This window comes from Rissa tridactyla, chromosome Z (assembly GCF_028500815.1).
Source record: "Rissa tridactyla isolate bRisTri1 chromosome Z, bRisTri1.patW.cur.20221130, whole genome shotgun sequence".
NCBI classification, from domain to species: domain Eukaryota; kingdom Metazoa; phylum Chordata; class Aves; order Charadriiformes; family Laridae; genus Rissa; species Rissa tridactyla.
This window is the reverse complement of record NC_071497.1, coordinates 3,657,393-3,679,898: the sequence shown is the minus strand read 5'-3', so window position 1 is coordinate 3,679,898 and position 22,506 is coordinate 3,657,393. Positions and strand designations below refer to the sequence as shown.

At 40.8% G+C, this 22,506-nt stretch overlaps 1 protein-coding gene across 16 annotated transcripts in view; it reads left to right on the top strand.

Annotated features, from left to right (window-relative positions):
* Positions 1-20,453, top strand: part of ADGRV1 (adhesion G protein-coupled receptor V1) — a 304,201-nt gene extending 283,748 nt beyond the window's left edge. For all 16 annotated transcript variants that reach the window (XM_054186136.1, XM_054186133.1, XM_054186132.1 and 13 more), the window contains 3 exons: positions 9,260-9,451; positions 11,235-11,412; positions 19,991-20,453. In XM_054186136.1, coding sequence (XP_054042111.1) covers positions 9,260-9,451; positions 11,235-11,412; positions 19,991-20,109 — 489 coding nt within the window. In that variant the 3' untranslated portion in view covers positions 20,110-20,453. The remainder of the gene's footprint in view (positions 1-9,259; positions 9,452-11,234; positions 11,413-19,990) is intronic.
* Positions 20,454-22,506: the final 2,053 nt, after the last annotated feature.

Below are 22,506 nucleotides of genomic sequence, written 5' to 3'. Positions count from 1 at the left end.
CGTCTAGTCCTTGTCCTCCTTTTTGCCCACGTTTCCCTTTTTTTGAGGAGCATCCCCAACCAAAACAGTGTTAACTTCCTGCTTTATAAATAAGACCTGCCTTCTGCTGTCTCTGAAGCTGCAGAAAGGCAGTAAATATCTACAGTAATTTCGATTAAAATGAAGGGGAGTAGGGAGTGTAACCTGCTGACAGGTTCCTGGTTCCTATGAATATCATTCAACAATGAAGCCTGCTGAATAAGACCTCTGCTTCTGAGACAATCAGAGCTCTGTGGCAAAATAACTGCTTCTTGTAGTAACTTGCAGGTCTGTTATTCTGGACCTAAAAAGCATAAAAAGTCATTGCAAGGTATGTGCTGGGGTCAGTTTTACCTAAGGGGAGGTTGAAGTTGGTGAGGCTTTATTTGGTGCTTTGCAGCACTGTGTGGCTGTCGCTCTCATGGGCTGCACCATCCCCAAAAGGTTTTCCCAATAGGCAGAGAACGGTGGGGAATATGAACACCTCATTCCCATAAGTCTTGGCCTAAAACACCCAAGCAGCAGGTATATGGAAGGTAATTACATCAGTGATGGACAACCCTTGGGTTCCCTCCAAGCGAGATTTTTCTTAAGGTTTCTTGCGTTTATGGCTTCTGAAGTTGCACCAGTCAGTTAAGAGTTTTACTCAGTTATGGCACTGCAGCGAAATGCTGCTAAATAAACGGCCTGGCCAATTTCTCAGTCAGATATCACAGAGTAGCAAGAAATAGAGAGATAATAGTAGACATAAGAGAGATTATGACACTGAAAGAATCAATTAAAGGGGAAAAAATGTTGTTCTGGCAATAACTTCTAGCCTTTCCTCAACTCCTCATTCTGAGATTTTCTGTATTAGCAAGTAAAAGTTCAGCAATAAACACAAAGTTAGCTTCTCTCTTTTCTCTCTTCCTGTCTGGCAATGCTGACTTGCAGTTCCTTGTTTCTTCTAACTCTCATGTATTTGTCATTAATATACATAAGTAGAAGCTATTGCTTTAACAAAATGTAATAATAAGAATGGTACATTAATATGCTGCAGAAATAGCACTTTCTTGGACTTTTTAAAGGTTGACCTGTATTCAGTGATGCTGGTTCGTATGGTCCCTGAATGAAACTTCCTCCATTGCTAATTCTCCTCATGGGTATTGCTTTCCTATGCTAGCTTTCAGCCTGCTTTTGGGTATAACCTGAGCATTAATTGCTCTAACGCTGTCAGACGGGGACTCTTGACCTGGGGGCGTAGGTGACAAAGGCTTTTTCATCCGCCACTTCTTGTCTGTTTCAGAAAGAAATTAAAACAGTGGTAGGCTTAGACTGTAGGGTGTGAGCTGAAATGTAAGGTTATAAATGTTTACCTTGGAAAGCAAGTATGAGAGTAAATGTTTACAAAATATTGTAAAGCATAGGTGCAAGTTCATGACCTCCGATATTTCTAGGTCTTTACAGTCAATGCAGTTGAAAAATATGTGAGGAATAACCTTACGTCTTTTGGTCTTCCTGGTTTTCCTTTTTTAGTGTAAGGTTCACCAGTGGATAAATATTCTGCCTTTCAATGATATGTGATCTGGCTGCTTTCTGCTACCAGAGAGGTCCTCCACATGGCACAAACCACGAGAAGAGGACCTCATGAAGGGATGCTATCCAGCAGAGGGGAAGAAAGCCATGGGCAGAGAGATGGGGCAGAGACAGGGGGCGATGGGGTGCTTGTCTGCTTTGTCTGCCTCCTGTGACCACCTGTGGTTGGTGTGATTTACTAAACCTCACAGAGCTCCTTAAGGAGGGACTGCAGCCAGAGCTGCGGAGGGGAATCGCAAGCTGCTTCTGCATGATGGCTCTCCCGTGTTTGCCTTCCACAGATCACGCCTGTCCCACTGTTTGTACCTTCGGTCTTCGACTCAGCGTTTATTTCTTCCTCAGCTAAGCTGAAATATGAAAATAGGGCTTTCTTGGTATTTCCAGGATAACACGGTTGGAAGGAAGTGGTGGAATCTTATACTATCCCAATTTCCACATCTGGCAAGTTGGGCTAATTATCTGCATTTTCAGTGCATCTTCAAGCTGAACACCTCTCTTAAAATTTCAGTCTGTCCTGTTAAAACAACCAACGACAACAACAACAACAACAACAAAAAAATCCCACTCCAAAACCTTTTCTGATACTTGCAGGGCTGAAATCAGAGGTACAAATGACTGTTGTGTGGGAGTAGCTGACAGTGTGCTGGGAGCTATGCGGAATATTTATAGTGAATCCCAAGTATCCAAGCAAATCTGCCTTTTAAAGGTTTGCCAAAGTTTGTGAACCTTTCAGGTAAGCCTCAGCCAAGTGGTAGACTAAATCTGAGCTGAATGCAGTTTGCCAGAAAGGGATTTATGGCTTTGGGTAGAAACTGCAAGATTCAGCATGGTCTTGGCATAGCTGGCTCTGCATAAAGAGAAACTTGGCTGTTTAGACTAAGTTTCAGGTGTTACATTAATGTTGGGAAAATGTATTCATAATGCTGAAAGCACAGTATTTTTATCACCATAAAATCTACCCGTAACCTGTTCCTCTGTGGAATTTTAACTTTAAGAAGCAGAAAGCACTTAAAATAGCTCTTGGTGCAAATCTGTAAATACATTCTTAATGTAATGATAGATACATGAATGATTACTTTTCTTTGTTCCATTTTTAAGGTGACTTCTGCGCATGTATGTGTATGTGTGTGCGGTGGTGACTGGTTCAACAAGTGGTATTACGAGCTGCCTACCAAGATGGTATGAGATGGCAGTCCTCAATTACATTTATCATTGTCTTTTGGTTTTGGTGTGAATTTTTAGAACTTCAGCTTTAACTGACACGAGTCTTTTCCTCCAGAGCAAAATGGAGAGTTAATACTTCAGGCGGCAAAGTGCAGATAAGCAGTAAATGTTCCCAATAGAAACTGTGATAAGTGAAATGATATGAATGATAAGAATGGTAACAGCTTCATCAAAAATGGTGCTTAATGGCAAATAACAGTCAAACCCTTGATGATACACAGCAGGTCCAAAATCAACTTATTAAGTGTGATCACCAGTGGGTAGGGTTGCACTGCTAGGGATAAGACTTTCACAACAGTCAATCTGAATGCAAAGAAAAAGAGTTAGATTTAAACAGAAGGATCTGATTTGCATTTCAAAGGTTAATATTTGTGGAGAGCTATGAGTGGGAGATTTTAAGTTATGGCGTAGGATATAGTATCATGTGAATAAGATGATGCTTCTGTCATGATGACACCAATAAAAGATCTTCAAGCTGTTCTCAAAGAAAAATATGGTTGAAGAAGATACAGAAAAATAAAATGTACATTAAAGTCTGCTTTTTGATATCTAGACAAGCACAAAAATGCTGTGTATGCAATTTATCATAATTATCTCTGAAAACAAGGAAACTTGCAGTAGGAAATAGAGAATTATATATGCTTTAAGTGTGTCACTTGGCTACCATTAATAACTGTGCATATGAATATTCAATTCCGTGTCTAATTTTCTTCCAAAAATAGATTAGGAAAGACAACCACACCAAATATATATCACACGTTGTACAATGGCCCTGATTATAATTTCCTGAATATGGTTCCTTTAACATTGTGAGACCTTTTTTTGCCATGTAGATACGAGCTTCCTGGATATGGTGAAACATGCGAATTATCTGGATTAATCAGACCAGCAATTTTGGCAAAAGCAGTAGGCACTTGTTACGCAAATCAGTGTTAATCCAAAGCAGGCTTTGACTGGCCAGTGATGGAAAACTACGTGAGAAAAGAGAAGTCTGCAACATAAGAACTTCCAGTAAATTAGTGAAATCCCCAGGGAAGTTCACAAGAAGTCAGCTAAGGCATTAAGGTGCACAAGCATGAGCCAAGATGCTGCCACCAGGAATGGCAGCAGCACCCGTGGCCATCGACAGCCACCCAGCCTGACCATTAAACTGACAAGAAAAGGACTTTCTAGGACGGGTTGCCAAGAGTAAATTAGCATAGTCCAGACAGAGAATAAGATTAAACCCTGATAAAATTAAACACTAAAGTGAAACTAACCAGAGTGTAAACCAGCATGCAGAAATTCCTCTATGGTGACTACAGACAGCATGTCACAAAAGTTGATCCGAGTAAAGACAACTCTTCTGTTGGCAGAGATACCTGTTGGTGTGATTTCTTGGGGTTTTTATCACCTGGCACCAATAAATGTGTAACTTTAAAAATAATAGTGATGTTATAGCCACGGTGATCTAAGGATCATAGTGACCCAGTTCTGGACGCAGAGGTCTTTTTGTGGTCTAACACAAGGTTGGACGGGGCTGTGAGCAACATGGTCTAGTGGGAGGTGTCCCTGCCCAGGGCAGGGGGTTGGAACTAGGTGGTCTTTAAGGTCCCTTCCAACCCAAACCGTTCTGTGATTCTATAAGCTCTCTCCACAAGCACTGATTTCACTTAAAATAGTCTCCTTTGAAAAAACAACTTTCATGTTGTTTTTTCATCACGATTGGTGATATAGTCACATGATGACAGTTATCAAATAAAATTTTCCAAATTAAAATAAAAACTCAAAGAGTGCATCGGTAGAGTGCACTGGATTTTTTTTTAGTACTGATAAATACCCTGAAATAGGTTGAGGTGCTGTTCAAATGGAGTGCTCAAATGACTTCTCTTTACCAAAAGTCCTGCAAAGATGCTTTAGTTTTATAAATAGAAATACTGTTCCTCTAAAATAGGTGAGATTATCTGAATCCACTTCTCTTTGGAAAAACAGATTTTTCAATTTCAGTGTAGGGTATCTCGGCTATGGATGAAAATACATGTGTGAGAATTATGGTGTATTTTAGTTTTAAAAAAAATAATCTAATGCCTTGATGTATTAGTGTTCATTAGAGCAATAAAAGTCCTTTATCTTACAAGACCAATTTAAAATTATGGGATACAGTATGCATCTTGGCTTTCTCTCAGTGTGTAAACAGGAGATAAAGAAGAGGTTTGTTGATGGCCCACAGTCTGTTGTGTCCTTTCTCATTACTATTAGCAGAGTTATCTCAGTTTCCAAATTTAGACACACTGTAGCGGCAGCACAGGGAGCTGGAACATGCAGAATTAGAGGATAAAGGGACAGAGAGACTACAAGTGTCAAATGCTCAATGAAAGCTTTCTACGGATCGGTCCACCAGCTTTGCATGTGATCTTATGAAGTGTAAAATGTACTCTCTCCTTTTATTGACAGCTATGGAAGTTTGTCCATGGTTTACTAGCTTCCTGCAGCTGTCACTCTGCAGAATAAATAAATCAAGCTGTTGTGTATGAGAAACCTCCTCACACACATGCATACACAAAACCCTCCCACAAATTATAAAATGTACCAGGAAAACCTCCCACCTTCTCCTGTAGAGAACTTTCCACAGCCTCTTTGGGAAACTTGTTCCAGACCTTAATTATCCTCATAGTAAATATCCAGTTGGAACCTCCCATGTTTCAACTTAGGACCAGTATGTCATTCTCCTGCCATAGAATCATAGAATCGTGGAATCATAGAATGTGTTGGGTTGGAAGGGACCTTTACAGGCCATCTAGTCCAACCCCCCTGCACTGAGCAGGGACATCTTCAACTAGGTCAGGTTGCTCAGAGCCTCATCCAGCCTGGCCTTGAATGTCTCCAGGGATGGGGCCTCCACCACCTCTCTGGGCAACCTGGGACGTGTCTCACCACCCTTGTTGTAAAGAACTTCTTCCTAATGTCTAATCTAAACCTGCCCTGCCCTAGTTTAAAACCATTGCCCCTCGTCCTATCGCTACATGCCCTTGCAAACAGCCCCTCCCCAGCTTTCCTGTAGGCCCCCTTCAGGGACTGGAAGGGGCTCTAAGGTCTCCCCGGAGCCTTCTCTTCTCCAGGCTGAACAACCCCAGCTCTCTCAGCCTGTCCTCACAGCAGAGGGGCTCCAACCCATGCTCCTCTGTCTTCTTGGTAACCACCTTTTGTACATTGGAAGGCTAATAGCATTTAATGGCTATTAATTACCCCCTGAGCCTTCTTCACACTGAAAAGCCCGCTTCCCTCACCATGTCCTCACAGGTTATGTCCTGTCCAGCTGTCAAGGACAATGTTCATGCGTCCCTTGAAAAAGTAAAGTGGTGCCAACTTGTCCAGAGTTGTTTGTATGATAAACAGTGAAACATATATTGCAATGCCAACAACCTTATTTTCATAGTACTTTAAGACTATTTTTACAATATTAAAGGATGAAGGGAAAAGGAACATCATGAGTATTGAAAGTCTGATGAAGGACAATTCAATTCTCAAACTAGTGATTTTGGAAAAACCCACTGAGATAGTGGGAACTGTGGTTGCAGTGACACAAGGCGAGTGTCTGCATCCTGCCCACGCTCCTTCCGAGTAAACAGCCTGGTGGCTGCTGGTGCTAAAATAAGCACGGATCAATGCAACTTGATCCATGGCATCTTCATGTGTACGATCATTGGAACTCCGTGTTTGGGCAGGACCGTTTGCCTTGTTTTGATTTCCTAAAATTCAGTTGCAGTGGTTTCCAATGGAGACACAGGGTAGCGAAAGTAAGACCACAAACCCCTTTTGATGCTTCAGACAAAACCACAGTGGTGGCACATAAGAACTCACCTTTACAGAGTATATCTTCTTGAGACTCTAGATTTGGGTAGGAATATGGGTCAAAGAAGGTTCCATCCTTTTTCCAGCTAAGCAAGAAATCTTCTACCCAGCAACACAGTTCCTGTGTCAACGCGTAACTTACTTGAGAGAGTTGGGTTTTCCTAGTTATAATAGTTTCTTAACCTTCTGTTTGTAAGGCATTGCAGTGGTATTTTACAAGGGCAGGGGAAGTAAACCTGACAGTTTTTGTTATTGTGAGCTAACCCAGTGTGTGACTCCTCCTTTCCTTGGAGAAGTCAAATAACCTACCTTGGTCCATGTGCTTATTATGGAAAGACCCAGAGGAGCCATCTCATCACCATCAATACGTGGCAGTTCTCTGAATCGCTCATATCCTTATCAGCCTTGAGGAAAGGAGGTCTGCAGCAGGAGTCCCACGCGAGGCGATGCATCTCAGCGATGCTGTCCTGCTGCCCTGCATGAGGGTCTGCGTCTCTGGACGACAGGGAGGGGCAGAAGTGGCGGCAGCTGGCAGGAGTGGCAGTAAGGAGGATGCTTTGGGTGTCAAAATGCCTTTCTGTGGTTCTGCCAGAGCAACAGTTCCTCAGAAACAGCACTATCCGAAACACACAGAGACTTAAATCAGGAATGAGTTAAAGAGATAATTGTGGCACTTTATTCCATGTTTATTTGTTTTGGAAGAATGAGTGCCCACACTTGGGGCTGCACAGGAGAGCAAACAGGCTTTGCACACCAATGCCTTACGTCCCTGCAATTCTAAGACAGGGCTGTGCAGCATTTTCAGCTAATGGGCTTTCTTGAAAAGTACAAAACCACTTGAAACGTGTGTGCAACTTTTGTGGCTATGTCCTTAGAGACCAAAATGCCAGAGGCTGCTCTGAATTCAGTGTCGTCACTGTTATCTGTTCTTCTTAGGTTTTTTATCCTCGTCACATCCATTAAACAACTTAAATTAAAAGAAGTCCATTTGCTGGTCCCATTATGCTTGACCTACATCAGAGTCCTTGGATTTGTTTATAGAATGAAAGGACATTTTAGTTCCTTTTTAGTGTCTCTTAAGTGCAACATGTGTTTGCATCAGGTTTTTGGAATGTATTTACTTACACGTATCACAAAGAAATTTCCTCTGAGTTAACTGTTCTGGGTCCTCGTGACAAAGAACAATAATCTGGAAAAGTGGGAAAATGTTCTCTCAAAATAGTTGTTTTTAAGACTTTTGTTTGCTGGTTTGCTGTTAAAAATGTGCACGCAGAGCTGTTTGGCTTTACAGCAGCTGTGTGAGGGTATTCCCAGTGCTTGACCAGCTGAGATTGAAATCCCATCGAATCCCGTAAACTTCTGTTATGTACCACTTGGATATTTGATATTATATATACTTGATATTATGGATCAGACTGTTTTGACATATAGTGTTAGCATTAGAAATTATGAATCTGTGGATCATAAAGTGTGGTTTAGTGCTGCCTGTTTTACAGGGTTGGGGTAATGAACGTCTATGTTGCGTATTTGCAGTCTCCGTGTATTTTCAAGATTCCTTCCATTAGGAATTCCCAAACATAAATAGGTGAAACTCTTTACTAGTTATAATCCCAGTTATTACTTTAATGCCAATGGGTACTTTTCCAATAAATTGTTCTGCTTAGTTCAACTGGTTTCAGGGGTCTAGAGGACAATGTGAGATACAAAAAAAACAATGCAAATGTAATTGTATTGCAGCAATCAGGAAGAATCCAGGATTTTTGTAATCTTTTGGTTAACCTCTTTTTTATTAATTATTGAACTGGTTTATTTATCAATTGAAATGGATTCTTTTCCCTCAGTATTAGTGCAACTTAAGAATTAGACAATGTCAGATTTCATATTCAAGAAGTTCAATCACTGGATTTCTTTGCAAACAGAAGACATGGTTATAATACTTTTCTTGGCTAAGTCTAAAGGTCAAAATTAGCAAGTTTTAAAGAAGAACTGCAGAGGCATACAGCAGAGCCTTTGTAGTAATCACAAATTGAAGTGTTGAATTAGTGGATATCATAGTGCATCTAATTTATAGCTACAACTTGGTATCTGTGACAGCAGCAGTGCAGTTTGCACGAGATCGAAATTTGGGCAGGAATGCAAAGAGCCGGCAGGTCAGTCAGGAAATACAGAATTGTGGCTAGGGGCCGGCAGCCAAATCCTGTTGTAAAGGCGGCCCTTAACCACATTTTCACTATTATGACAACTGTGAAACTCGAGTTGGTTTTGTTCTTGTTGGGATCTTGGCTTTGCTTTGCAACTGTGTGGGTTCAACCAAATAATCATTTTCAATGGCTCTTTTGGGTTGTGCTTTGTGTGTGCGTGTGTGTGTGTGTGTGTGTTTAGCTGGAGGCCCCAGGATATGAACTTACTTTTAACTTCCAGATCTCTGGTGGGCAGTGATATCATCTCTTATTTTCTGTAGAAACTGGCTGCAGCCCTTTGAAGCACGGATTGCTAGCGTAAGGGAAAGCATCTGCGACAGCATAGAGGACCTTGCCATGACTGCGTTCAAACTCTGATCTAAGCTCCCTTCATTTCACACCCTGACGATGATGTTCTCTCTCTGTTTCAGGGTCTTTATGTCTTTGTGGTATATTTTATCCTGCACAACCAACTTTGCTGTCCTGTGAAAGCAAGTTATACCGTAGACATGAATGGGCATACAACTCCAGGATCGGCTTTTTTCACACATGGCAGTGGTCTGCCAGCTGCCGGTGGAGAGATCAGCAAGTCCACTCAGAACCTCATCAGTGCTATGGAAGAGGTAACAGTGCTTTATAGTCATTACCTTGTGTATTGAAAATGTACCTGGAGATTTACGTGGCAGTACTGAAGTGTAATACGCAGGAATGAGATGCTAATTATTACAAGTTGTGTTTGCGGGGGAGGGGATTATTATTTATTTTTTTACCATAAAAAATGATATCTGAATGTTATCTTTATCCATGGTGATATTCTTGGAACTTACAACTCCCTGGTAACATCCCACCTAGAGAATTTCCCTTTTTCTACTCGAACCTTCAGGTTGTTATAGAGACCAATTAAAGTGTGGTCAAAAGTAGGTCATGAGAAATCAAAACATCAAGTTAATTTTTTCATCTTACTATAGTTCTTAGATGAGTTTTAAGTTTTTAATTTTCCAAAGTCATGCTGTGTGAAATCTCTGGAAATTTTAATAGAACAGAATAAAAGTAGAATAAAATTAATTTGGAAAAGAGGGGCGAGGCGGGAAGGGAAGGGAAGGGAAGGGAAGGGAAGGGAAGGGAAGGGAAGGGAAGGGAAGGGAAGGGAAGGGAAGGGAAGGGAAGGGAAGGGAAGGGAAGGGAAGGGAAGGGAAGGGAAGGGAAGGAATAAATTTTGAGGGAGATGATTTTCAATCTGTTTGTTGCTGGAACTGGGATGCTGCTAGTATCACTTTTCACTACCTCTAGTAAACCAAGGTGACTTTTGCTGCTATGTACATGTGCAGGTTGATAGAGCTGGTCGAAAATTTTCCAGCTAAACGGTTTTTCCAGGAAAAGAAAAAAAAAAAGTTATTTCATGTAATTGAAATATTTCAAGGGAACATGTCGGTACTAGCAATGATTTTTGTGGAAAACAAGCTGCTCACCTGGCAGCAGTTTTGCCCCTTTCTCTACCTGCTTGACAGTAGGTTTGTCCGGATTTTAAAGCTCCTCAGCTGCCTTCTGGCAGACCACTGAATTTATTTGACTTCTCAGCGTCTCATCTAAGGTGGTGCCTGACTCCCCAGTTTAGTGGAGAGCATAGCTTCTCGACTCTACATGGCAAGCTTGTATGTTCTGGGGCTACTGAGCAGTTGATGAGCAATAAACCAAGGAAATACATTTTGATTGTCCTAAAATATATATTTTTTAGAGTTCAGTATTTTGGCTTTTAATCACATTTAAGGAGGAAATAGATTTTCAAAGCCACGTCTTTTCTCAAGAACTGAAATTCTGATTCTTTGTGCGGCTCCACCTTAAACTCAAGTGGCAGATGAACTATAGCGAAGTTGATATCAAAGCTGAAGGGCTTTATACCACCACCAGAACCTTCAAAGACTGACAAATTACTTCAAAATATTGTATTGGTAAACATGGGAAGCAGTGGGTTGCCAACTGTAGATCATATAATGGGAAGTAATTATGATTAGTGGTTATGGAAAGGAGAAGACGGTCCAGCAGAGGAAGAGGCAGTGGTAAGAGTGGAGTGAGCTGGAACCTTTCAGTGCTTTAATTTAAAGTTCTCCATAACAGGGGCCAATGTTCAAAAATAGTAATTTTTTTTAACTTTTTGAGATAACTAGGACAGGCATAATAAACACATGTTAAATGACTTGTAATCAAGTTACTTTTATATATATATATATGTATATATAATTTATTTATTTTAGGGGGCAAAAAAAGGCTACCTGGTTCACTATAGAAGTGACAGAATAGCTGATTCCAAAATCTCTTGGTCTTGAGTTTAGCTCTGGTCATACTTTTCAGTTTCTGTACTATAGTTTTGATGGTTACTGCATCTCTGTGTCTTTTTAAACTTTACAGGTGCCTGCAGACTGGGAGAGGGCATCCTTGCAGCCTGCTAGTCAAGCTAGTGCTGCCTTTAAGCAGAGTCCACAAAATGGCAATGTTTTCCACCCTTCTGGGGGATTTAGTACCAGCTCATTGGTTGCTGATGAGGAATCACAGGAGTTTGATGACCTAATATTTGCTTTAAAGACTGGTGAGTGACTCTTCTCCCTGTTCCTCAAAGGTTATGTGTTCTTCACCCCTAATGGCGTCACCATTCCCTGAGACCCGATTAATGAGATCCGTTAATACAATCTGATTGCCAGTGAAAATATGAGGTAAAATGGCTTTGCCCTGGACTGCTATTGCATGAAAAATATTGTGCAGGCTATCTAAAATAACAGAGGAGGAGTCTGCAAAAAATGTTTTGAGTCATGATGATAAGCAGACCTACAGAAAGTAACAGCAGATTGGAGGATCTGACATTTTTTCACAAGTGCTTAAATGGCTAACTTGCTGCCTCTAGCCATGGGCTGTCTTGTCTTCTTTTCCTTTATTTTTCAAATTGATATATAGAGTATATACAACGATTATCTTTATTTTTTATATGTGCATATATATCCGTGAAAAGCAGCATAACTTCATAAAAATTGATTTTCCCAATAAGTGTAGGACAAATTACTTATACAAAATACATTTCAATCTGAAAAACAGTGTACGCTAGAAAGATAAACTAGACTTCTGCTCAAACACAAGAGCCACGTGTGATGAGCTCACCATGCTGCTGGAGAATGGAAGCAGGGGAGGCCACTCCAGGTGCCCACAATCAAACTGCACCTATAAAACAAAAAATTTGTAATCAAATTCCTCTCAGTAGCCTTAGAGGTCAAGTCTTCAAAATCCCAGGCTTTGCCCTCAGTTATCTATTACTTTTCTGCCATCCCACCCACTCCACCAATGAAAATCAAGGTTATTCAAATGATGATATAAATAGATAGCCAGATGTGGTCACAGGTGGAAGAAATGAAGTGAAACCTGATTCAAAGATAGGTCAATATGGGAATGACTGATAAGATGACCACGAAGGCAAAGGAGCACCACCTGATAAGACCTACAGATGGTAACCCAAACACACGTTGTCTAGCCACCAGGTGAAATATAAATGCACTGGCTTGGCAGTAGGAGGTCACCTATGAATGATCTTTGGGGATACCATCAAGCCTTGCAAGAGACAGCAGCGAGGTACCGGTGACATTAGCAGGTTAAGTGCTCTGGCACCAATAATTTCAGGAGTTTGATCCCTTCAGTGACACCAAGGGAAAACAGTTAAACTGGTCAGAAGACTAGGAATAATGAAGGGGTAGTTTTATTCACTATATTCATAATACTTTACCTCCTAAGCTAATTTCCATTGCAGGAAGCTCTTCTAATTATGAAGAAAACTGGAAGACTAATAACTGGCCTAGTGCTGAGAAATACAAATTTTTATGAAGATTGTCACAAAATCTGTATTGCACCTATTAACTTTCCTGGACATTTTGCAGACTACTTTTACTTTGTTATGCAGATAAAGATTTTGGGCAAGACCTTCAAATCTAGGTGCATAGGCTTACAGTTGCAAACATTTTTTAAGTACCTGAGAAGGTAGCTTTTACTTTTTTACTCCTTCCTGAATATTTTGAAGGAAGCCAGATAATTTATAGATAGTTAATACGATCCGAAGCCATTCACATCTAAAACTCCCACCATCGCACACGATGTTTACTGCTTAATTGGCTGAGTCGGCATCAGTTGGCCTATTTTCTGCAGTAAACTCTACACACTGTGGAGGACTGAGTCTTAAATCATGAAGAACAATCTAGAAACAGCAGTAGTTAAAACGCGTGGTTAATATAATTCACCACAACTTTAGCATTTAATGATTTTTATAATAAATCCTCAAGCTCCATCCTTAGTTAATTTGTTTTCAGTCCTTCTAAAGGAAGTAGGGCTAGAACCAGATTTTGATTATTTTATATAAATTTTTCAGCCTTCTTTATCAATATGTTACTATCTTATGAGTCTTTTGTATTAATGTGATTTGAAGCAGAGACCTCAGGCCGCAGTTGGAGAAAAATATTTTTGTTTCTGTTACTAATTCAAGTAATACCTGACCATTTTACCCCAATACTTATTGGTGTGCCCAGACTGTGTCCCCAGCAACATTACAGGGGCAAAAAAGATTATTTCTAAGCCAAATCAGTTGTCCAATCTGGTTCCAGGCCCACACACAATATTTGAACATGCCAAAATGAAGAGATGGTGTTGAGGCTAGAGTAGCTTTAACCAGCAAAGTAAATGTTTATCAGCTACTGCCTTAGGTAGAAGCTGTATCTCAACACAATCTTTAAGCCAAAAACGGTGAGCTCTTCTGTAACTAAAAATTTTATCTGTTTTACTGTTTTCATCCAGACCTGCTCTCGAGTCCAGTTCAGTGCATGGCCAAGGAGTCAAGGTGCTCCCCATGGCAAGAGGCAGGGAACCGCATGGAAGCAATAAATAGGCAGATGAGGAGGTGGAAAGTGGGATTTCTTCTGTCTTTGGCAGTACAGGCTTATTCACCGAGCTGTGGTCTGCCGGGAATTTTATGGTACAGTTAAGCTAGCAGGCACCGAGAGGAACCTGTCTCCCGGTCCCTCCTGGCAGCACGTCTCTCCTTCCTCTCTTGGATTGTTGCTCGTACTCACATGAAACCGCAACAACTCAGGTTAGAGACTTCTCCTTTTCCTCTTCTTCTCCCTATCTCTCTCCCTCTCCCCTTGCGACTCCAAGTCAGTTTGATGCCATTTGAGCACCAGTCCCAGCTCCAAGGAAGCAGTGGCCATCAGCAACTGGAAGACCAACACCTCTTCTCCAAGTAGGCTAAAATGTCTGGGCAGTTGGGTGCCTTTTTGCCCCCTTGCTCTTCTCTGTCTTTTGCTGTAAGCAGTGCTTCTCAAACCTTTTTAGACCAGGCTTTATTTCAGTGGGCTGAGAATTCCTCATCTGGAGCAGACAAGGCCCTGGGAGAGCAGGGCAAAAAAGGTGCTTTGCACCACATTAGCTGTTTTTATCACTCCTAAACGGGGGAGGTACAGCTTTTGGGTATAAAGGAAGAATAGAAATGCTTGCTCTAATATTGCTTGAGCTTTACCTCTGATAAGCAGAAACAGAAACCTCTGTTATCTGTCCTTACCTAAAGCTGTCAATCTATAACCAAACTCAGCCGTAGCTGTGCTAAAATATTAGCTCCCACTCAGAAGGTTGGCTGAGGATCAGCACTGATTAGCAGAGGAGTATGCAAAAATGTCTTTATGCCTCTTTGCACTTCATCTGTCCTTTCTGCTTATGTCGTTCGGAGCTGTCTGAAGGTTACTTTAATTTATGCTCGCTGTCTGTAGCCGCGAGGTTTAATCTGGCAGCCAAGATCAGTGAGAATGAGGGTATAATCACAGCAACGCTAAAATCTCGTTCCTCCCCCTTTGCCCCACCCTTGTGCGGCAGCTGGCCGCTCTGGGCGGTAGAAACGAAGGACGCCTGGTGCAGGTTAAAAAAGAAATCAAACCAACCCCCACAGCACAACTTTATTCTTTAACTTGCAGTGGTTTAGTAATTTGCAGTTCGCAGCGCAGCTCTGCAAATAGATGCGTTGGCACACTTGGCCTTATTGCTAAAGAAATGTGTTGTAGAACTGTGCACTTAGCCCTTGGTTCCGTAATCATTAATGCTGGGCCTAATTACAGATTAACCTGAAACACCGACTGGGTCAGATGAAGGCATACGACTGCATTTCTAGCAAATTAGGTGGACAACAGCGTACTGTTTCTTAGCCAGCTTTTCTGATAGCTTTATGCAACCTTTGCATCACGTGGCCGTAGAATTTTTTGTTTGGTGCAAGAAATCCCAAAGCTGGACTTCTTATATCATAAAGCCATGGTCTCTGAGTGCCTTAGCAATGAATTCCTCCTTTCCATCAAATAACTTCGTGTCCATACAGAAATATAGGGTTAGGATTCACGATGGTCACTGCATCACCTCATCTCTTACACTGTGGGAATCTTTTGGAAGGACAGCCAGCTCCAAGGCAGTTTATGTGAAGGAAATTATAGAACAATTATGGCAGGAAAAAATAATTTAGGGATACATCCTGCCTATTGATATGTGCTAAAACATGTTGTTTAATGTTTATGAGTTTGGCATAAAATATTTATTTTATTATATTTCATTTGTGGTTTTTATAATTCACAAAAGGCTTAGCTTCTACTGAGGATAATTATTTACTAATTAGTTTTTGTTAATTGCACTAATTAACTTTAAAAGCACTGTCATTTTGGAGCGTTTTGCTCTGATTTCTTATGCGTGGTTTACATTGATAGGCAATTTAATAAGACCATTGCCCTCCAGATTGTCACAGAGTCATACGTTACTGTCAGTGAGGCTAAAGCCCGATGTAGCAGAATTCCCTAAGGACTTCTACTCTGGTTAGAGCTGGGGAGTTAAAAAGGGATAAAAGTAGATGGAATCTGTCCCAGAGCAACACACTCTCCATCAGCTTTGCTCGAAAGCGTAAATACCATAAATGCACACTAGCTTTCCTGATCTTGGAGTCTCCATCCATATCCCCATCTCCGACAAATGCTCTTGTCCTCCCCCTTTTGTGATGCACAAAACTGAACCAGTTCCTTCCTTTGGGTGAGACGTGAATGCAAAACACAGCAAAGCCTTTGAGGGAGGCTCAGACCCCTGCAGTGCTGACTGGCGACACACCCCTGTAGGAAGGTGTTTGCAAAGACTTTTACAGGTTAGCGTGGAGAATAGCAGCCTAGCACACCTTTTGGTACTTTCCAAATATATACCGGACAGTATCAATGGAGGACATTGCTACATCCACATCCAGTGTATTTTTGCTCTTAATAGAGGCATATGTGATAAATCCTAAATAAATATTCTACATGAAGAATACTTGTAAAAAATATACTATATAGGTTAAAAACCCCGCACAAACAGAGCTATTACAATAATGATGCTATATAAATCAACTCGTAACTTTCAATGCAATACACCTAGGGTTCCAAAGTCAGACTTTTGTAAACCTTGGTGTTATCGCTGTAGGTGCCTGCTTTAAGAATTAGGTGTCTCATGTTGGGCTAGAACTAGAGGAAAAAATTGAAATTTAAATTTCTGAAAGGTGTTCAGTGCAACATCCTGGAGACTGTCTGCCACGGGGCAGGTTAATTGTAGGTGGTGGCAAAGTGCCAGCTTCTTGCCCAGCCTTACGAAACCACGTAATTTCTGTTTTGAAGGGCTCTCTTCACAGAAAAAAAGGAAGGAAGGATAGCCAGTTTGCATATTCATTCAACTTCTCATCTGTGATTGCTCACAAATATGCGATCTGTTAGCTGTTGAACGTGACTGTATAATACCCAGGAAGCATTTTTAGTCCAATCTGAACTTTATTCATAGAAGTCTGCATTTCTGTTGGTGTCATTTCTGTAAAGTCAAAACCCTGAAAGAAGAATTAAAGCTGGTTCATTTAGCATATTTATTTCTATCTAATACATCTTAAACATACATTATGAGACATGATTTATTCAGAAAGCAAGATGGAAGATGGAAGTGCTTATGAGATAAAAAGTCTCCCCAGAGATATAAGTAGGGTAATTACAAAACAAACTCCGTCTCCCTTACAATGTTTTAGTGAAAGTCTGAGATATCTCTGAACAAGCAGATGATAACAGCTGGTGTTCAAGGGCACGTAGGAATGCGCTGAGGCAATCCTTCAACCAGTAGATGTCACTGGAGGGATCTCGCTGGGCTTGCAAAGCCAGCTGTGACTTTTCAGCTCCTAGCTAGTCCTTTGATACAGAAAGAGAGGAAGAAAGGCCTCATTTTCCTGCGTCTTCTTCTTAAAATAGTTTCTTCGCAAATTGGGGAAAAGTAATACTCCCTGCTACGTAGCTATCATCCAACTCTAGCATCTCTAGGGGAGCTTTTTTGGATCTGATTGTGTTTAATTCTGCTCTAATCTGAGAACAAGCTGGACCTATGAACTCCGTGAAACTCCATCGTGTAAACAGTCGTACCCTTCCCTCTCTGCCGACTGTTTGGTAAGCTGGTATCCTGGTTACATTTCAGCTCTCATTCCTAAAAAGGATCAGCCCTTGCATAGTTTGTCTTTGCATCAGCAGCAGAACAAGGCCCTTGTAAACCCAAAGTAGCCTACTTCAGTATCTGGTTTACCAAGTTCCTGATAAGAACCTCGGTAACAAAAAAAAAAAATAAAAAAAATCTCGTCTTACTTTGCACAAAGTATTCACAAAGTATGCACATATGTATTTAAGAACATACACAATGTAGTAACGTATTTGACTGGTATCCAATCTTTTTGTAGTGACCAGCAAAAGATTCTTTTCTTAAAGAAACACCGTGCTGAGTAATTGCACTATAACCACCAGTAAGACAAATATCTTTCTAACCCCAACAGTCAGTGTTCATCTTAAAATCTGAACCCGGAATGATCATATTTATATAATACGATTTTAAATGTTTTCAATAATGTTTTTTTTTCCCTTTTTGAAATTTGTACCCTCTTCAGCCTAAATAAATGTTTTGAATGAATTGGTGCTACATGAGAAGTATTGTTATGTGTCTCCATTCAAAGTATTTTATTTACTTCAAGGTTATTACCTTGTTCTTCCATCCCCAAATGGTAAATACAGCAGTCTGATTTATCTTCTCTATTACACTCATGTTTCCTTTCTAAAACAAACAGTTTTAGAGAAGATAAGAAAAAAAAACAAATAACTTGCTGATGCAATTGCTGTTTTTCCCAGGACTCTCAAGCAGCATCTAGTTATTAGGAAAATGATTCAATGAAAAGGTCAAATATGCATATAAATTTAAATCAGTAAGTACAGCTTAATCATCTTCAGTATACTTATAAACAAGTATTTTAATGATTCAGAGCCTAATCTTCCTGTCTTTATTATTATATCTCTGTACGTTGATGGACTTTTACTCTTGTCATACTCTGACAGTAATTGCTGGTGTCTCAAGAGTCTTGGGTCATACAGACCCAAGAACAGGACTCATCTAGTAGGTGTCAATGATGTCAAGGCGACCCAAACACCAAAACCACGTATAAGCAGGATCACGATGCAGAAATACCCACTTTTCACCTGGATGCAGTAGGGCTGGGTTCACCCAGTGTTGTACCTGAGTTGGGCCTCTACCAGGACAACCCCCAGACCTCTGCAGGAAAGCCTGCCCAGTCCTGTAGCTTCTTCATCTCAGGTTCTCTAGACCAAGCTCCATATTCAAGATTGCACCCTGACTTCCCACAGCAAAGGAACATCCCACCACTGCCCCATTTTCTGTACTCTTCTTGGGAAGTGGAACAATAGGGGGCATAGAAAGTTATGAGGTAACTCAAAAAAAAGTCATGACCCTTATCTTGTCTTTTGCCATACAAGCCAAAGTCTGGAATATCAGCTGAGGCAGAAATAAGAGATGCATTGTACAACTGATAGAAATTCCTGAAAATAATTTTTAGTATAAAAATGCAAATCACTGCCTCTCACAGCACACCCCGTTTGGGGCTTTTTGAGCCAAATGTCGTTCCTTTGTAACTCCCTTGAACTGCATGTAGTTACAGATCTATTTCTGCCCCAAAATGAATAACTTGCTTAGTTATTTTTAAGTGACATTGCTGCAAGACCATGCCTGAAATTAGTCTGTCTTGAAAACACCATGCCTAATTACACTGATGAGCAACCTGGTCTAGTGGGAGGTGTCCCTGCCCAGCGCAGGGGGTTGGAACTAGGTGATCTTTACAGTCCCTTCCAATCCAAACCGTTCTATGATTCTACAATTCACAACAAATTTAAAGCCCAAGTGTTCTAAACCCTGACAAAATCCATGTATTTTTCAGAATTCGCTCTGCAACTCAAAGAGAGGAGCTGAACACACGCTGAAGTTTATAGTTACAACTGATATTCTTCGAAGGAGTGGTCGGAAAAAATACAGATTTCATAAAACCTAGTGCAGGATTATGTAACTTTACACTAATCAACTCAAACCTCCTGCCCAAAAAAACCCCACCCCACCCCCCACCCCCAAAACAGAGAAGCAACAAGCTAGCAGAACTCCTGTGACAAAAGGATGGAGAAGGTGGCCTCCTGAGGTCTCTTCTAGACATGTTTTGGAAGTTTCCATGGACCAAAGTCTAGTATTCTTTCACAGTAGAAGAAAAACACAATGCACCAGCTTGTGCCAAATGTGGGTTTAAAGAATATTTAGTCAGCATCTTTTCTCATGTTGAAATTACAATCCTATTAAAACAGCTGGAATTATAGTTTAACAGGGAAATTGCATCATTAAAAATCAATTCTTCATGAAGAAGTCCTTGGAAATACCAGACTGTAACAGCCAGACCACGAACCCAGCCGAAGCCAGGCCTTGATTTATGCTCTTGTGATTTCAAGGCAATCTCTGAATAGCTATTGTACCATTTACTGAGACAAATAAAGTGACTGGCAGTGGAATTATGAAAAAGCGTATCTGGATGGTACAAAACTACGTCAGATAATGTCATAATCTGTGGTTCCAGAATTGTAGACTAGTAAGAGGAAACTTGCCACATCGTTGTTGGGTAGGGAAGCATTTAAACAACCAGAATAAAGCAGAGCCGGATACAATATGACCATTTTTTTTGTGTCGGGATTTCGTTCTCACGGATTCTTTTGTTTGTTTGTTTGTTTGTTTCGCTGTTTCAGGTGCGGGTCTCAGCATCAGCGATAACGAATCTTGTCATGGCAGCCAGGACGGTGGCAGCATGGCTAACTCCCAGATCGTAGAGCTTAGAAGAATACCCATAGCAGACACTCACCTCTAACTCCACGGCTTGCTTGGGTTTTTTTGTTGGTGGTTTCTTTTTTTTCTTTTTTTTTTAATTCAAGCCTCAGTATTTTTATATTTGTACTTCCTTTTGCACTAAAACACTATATGAAACTGTGTAGTAGAATGCCGTGAGCTTTACTGAACGTTTAACAAGGCATGTTTGCTTGAGGTTTTGTATATCAGAAAACAAACTGTAAATTTTTTACAGTGGCTGAGCATCAATAGATACCGTGGCAATTGGCCTGGATTTGTATCTTGTAGCTAGATGACATATTTCACAAACTGTAGCTTTTTTAACTAACCTGTTCATGTAACACTGATTAATAAAAACAGTAGAGTCCGTTTGATACAAGCAAGTCTGTTATTTCTGCTCACTGCTCATGGAGCTGGAAGACGATGGAGAGACCCTGTTGGACGGGAAGGATTTTTAATTTACACAGTTGTTCTAAGTTTCCTAAGCTCGTGCTCTTCTAACCGTTTTTTGAGTACCTAAATCTGTGAACTTTACAAATTCAGATAAAGACACAGTCCTGAGCCAGAGAGCTCGAAATTTAAATCGTGACATGATAAAATATGCAGTGATCTGAAAGAAAAAGAGGGAAGGGGAGATAAGGGACAAGAGTGAAACCACCGGCAGCTGCAGGCTGTCGACTGGGTTACCTTGCTGATTTCTTAATAGGACACTCTATCACTCACAGTCAGAAATAAGGGGGAATTCCAAAGAGTTGGATTCTCTGTTAATCTCTGTGGGTGCTATATCCCGGTTCTGATTGAAGGGTTCAAGTATTGCATTACAAACAGAGTTAGATCAGTAATCTGGGGTCGTAAATGAGCAAGAAAAGTTCCTCCCCTGGAAAAAAAAATAAAAAAAAAAATTCCGAGGAAGTATTTCAGAACTGAGAGGGGGAGGCAGGGTGATCTTGCAGGAATCATTAACTCTGCTTCTGCACAGACACTCTGGAAGAAAAACACATTAAAGCAGGAGACCGGGTGAATTTTCCTCTGAACATTACTGAGCGCAGTATAGAAATGCAGTAAATGAGAATGCAAGCCTTTCATACCTTCCTCGGGAACTTGCCTAAAGGCTTAATGCTGAGCAAGCTCTGAGCAACAACCTCTCCCTTTAAAACGAAACTTTTCGTAGGGAAATCTTTCTGTGAATTTTGCTGTAGTGATATACAAATTTTACTGCATGTGATTCCTTGTTGGGCTGAAAAAAAAAACCCCCAAAAACCCGAACAAACCCCAGTTCTGTAGGAGCTGGTAGGACTGCACAGCTTACTGTCATCACTCATACCCAAAGCAGACATAATCTTTAACGTCTAATGCAAAAGCGTTCACTGACACAGGAAACTATTTCTAGTCAGCAAAGCCCTTAAACAACTGCTTTTTAAGTATGCATTTGAGCTGGTGGGAAATGAGAGTATGTCTATATTTAATTGGAACATGTTCTGCTGCATCGAGTCTTAAATTTCTGACTCCCAGGAATTTTGTTGACTCCATTTGTGCTGGTGACGCGACGGAGCAAACAGGGCCAAGTCTTTGTGGTCAAGAGCAAAACTTAATCGGGGGGAGGAAGGTTAGGGGGGGAGATGAGCCTTGCCTCACGCTGGGCGATGCGGAGAAGCCCAGGGCCGTCAGGGAGACCCGTGCCCCCATGCAGAAGGGGAAACCTTCTCCGTCTGAAGCACAGCGGGTAACTTCATACAAGAGTGAACTGCCTAAGCCTATTTTATAATTCACTTTTCTGCCCCTACCTACACCTGCTGAAAAGGGACATTCTGGGCAGTTGGATAAACTGCGAGTATCATCGAAATAAGTCTTTCAGTCTGGACTTAAAATTAGTTTCACATACTTATCAATGTAGTACTTTTTTTTTTTTTATTTTCTACACAGGAAAACTGGCTCTTGAAGAGTTTTTTTGGTTGTTTTTTTTTTTTATTTCATTCTTCCTGAATCAACTGAGATGAGCATTGTCCATTGCCGATGCTGTTCATCTAACCAAAGCCCTAACGTGCAGCCTGGCCCTGCAGAATGATTGCAACACGGGCTGGGTTGCGAGAGTCAGGGCAAACAGATGTTTCATTACTCGCAGTACATGCTACTACACGCTGTGAGAAAGCTTATAAAAGAAGGATGTTTGTTTGATTTTGACTCACCACCATAAGTGTTAATACTTTGTGTCACTTCAACTTGTTGCACAACTGGCCTGGTTAGGGATTTACTGTAAATGCATCAGCGTTTTCAGGGCAGATCAGTAGGACGAAGACCGCTGCCAGCATTTGTTGAATTTTAAATCTCTAGGTGGTGCTCACATGGTTTAAGATCATGAGATGAATTTTGTTATTGTTCTCTTAGAAGCACTTTTTTTTTCTTTTTTTTTTTTTTTTAG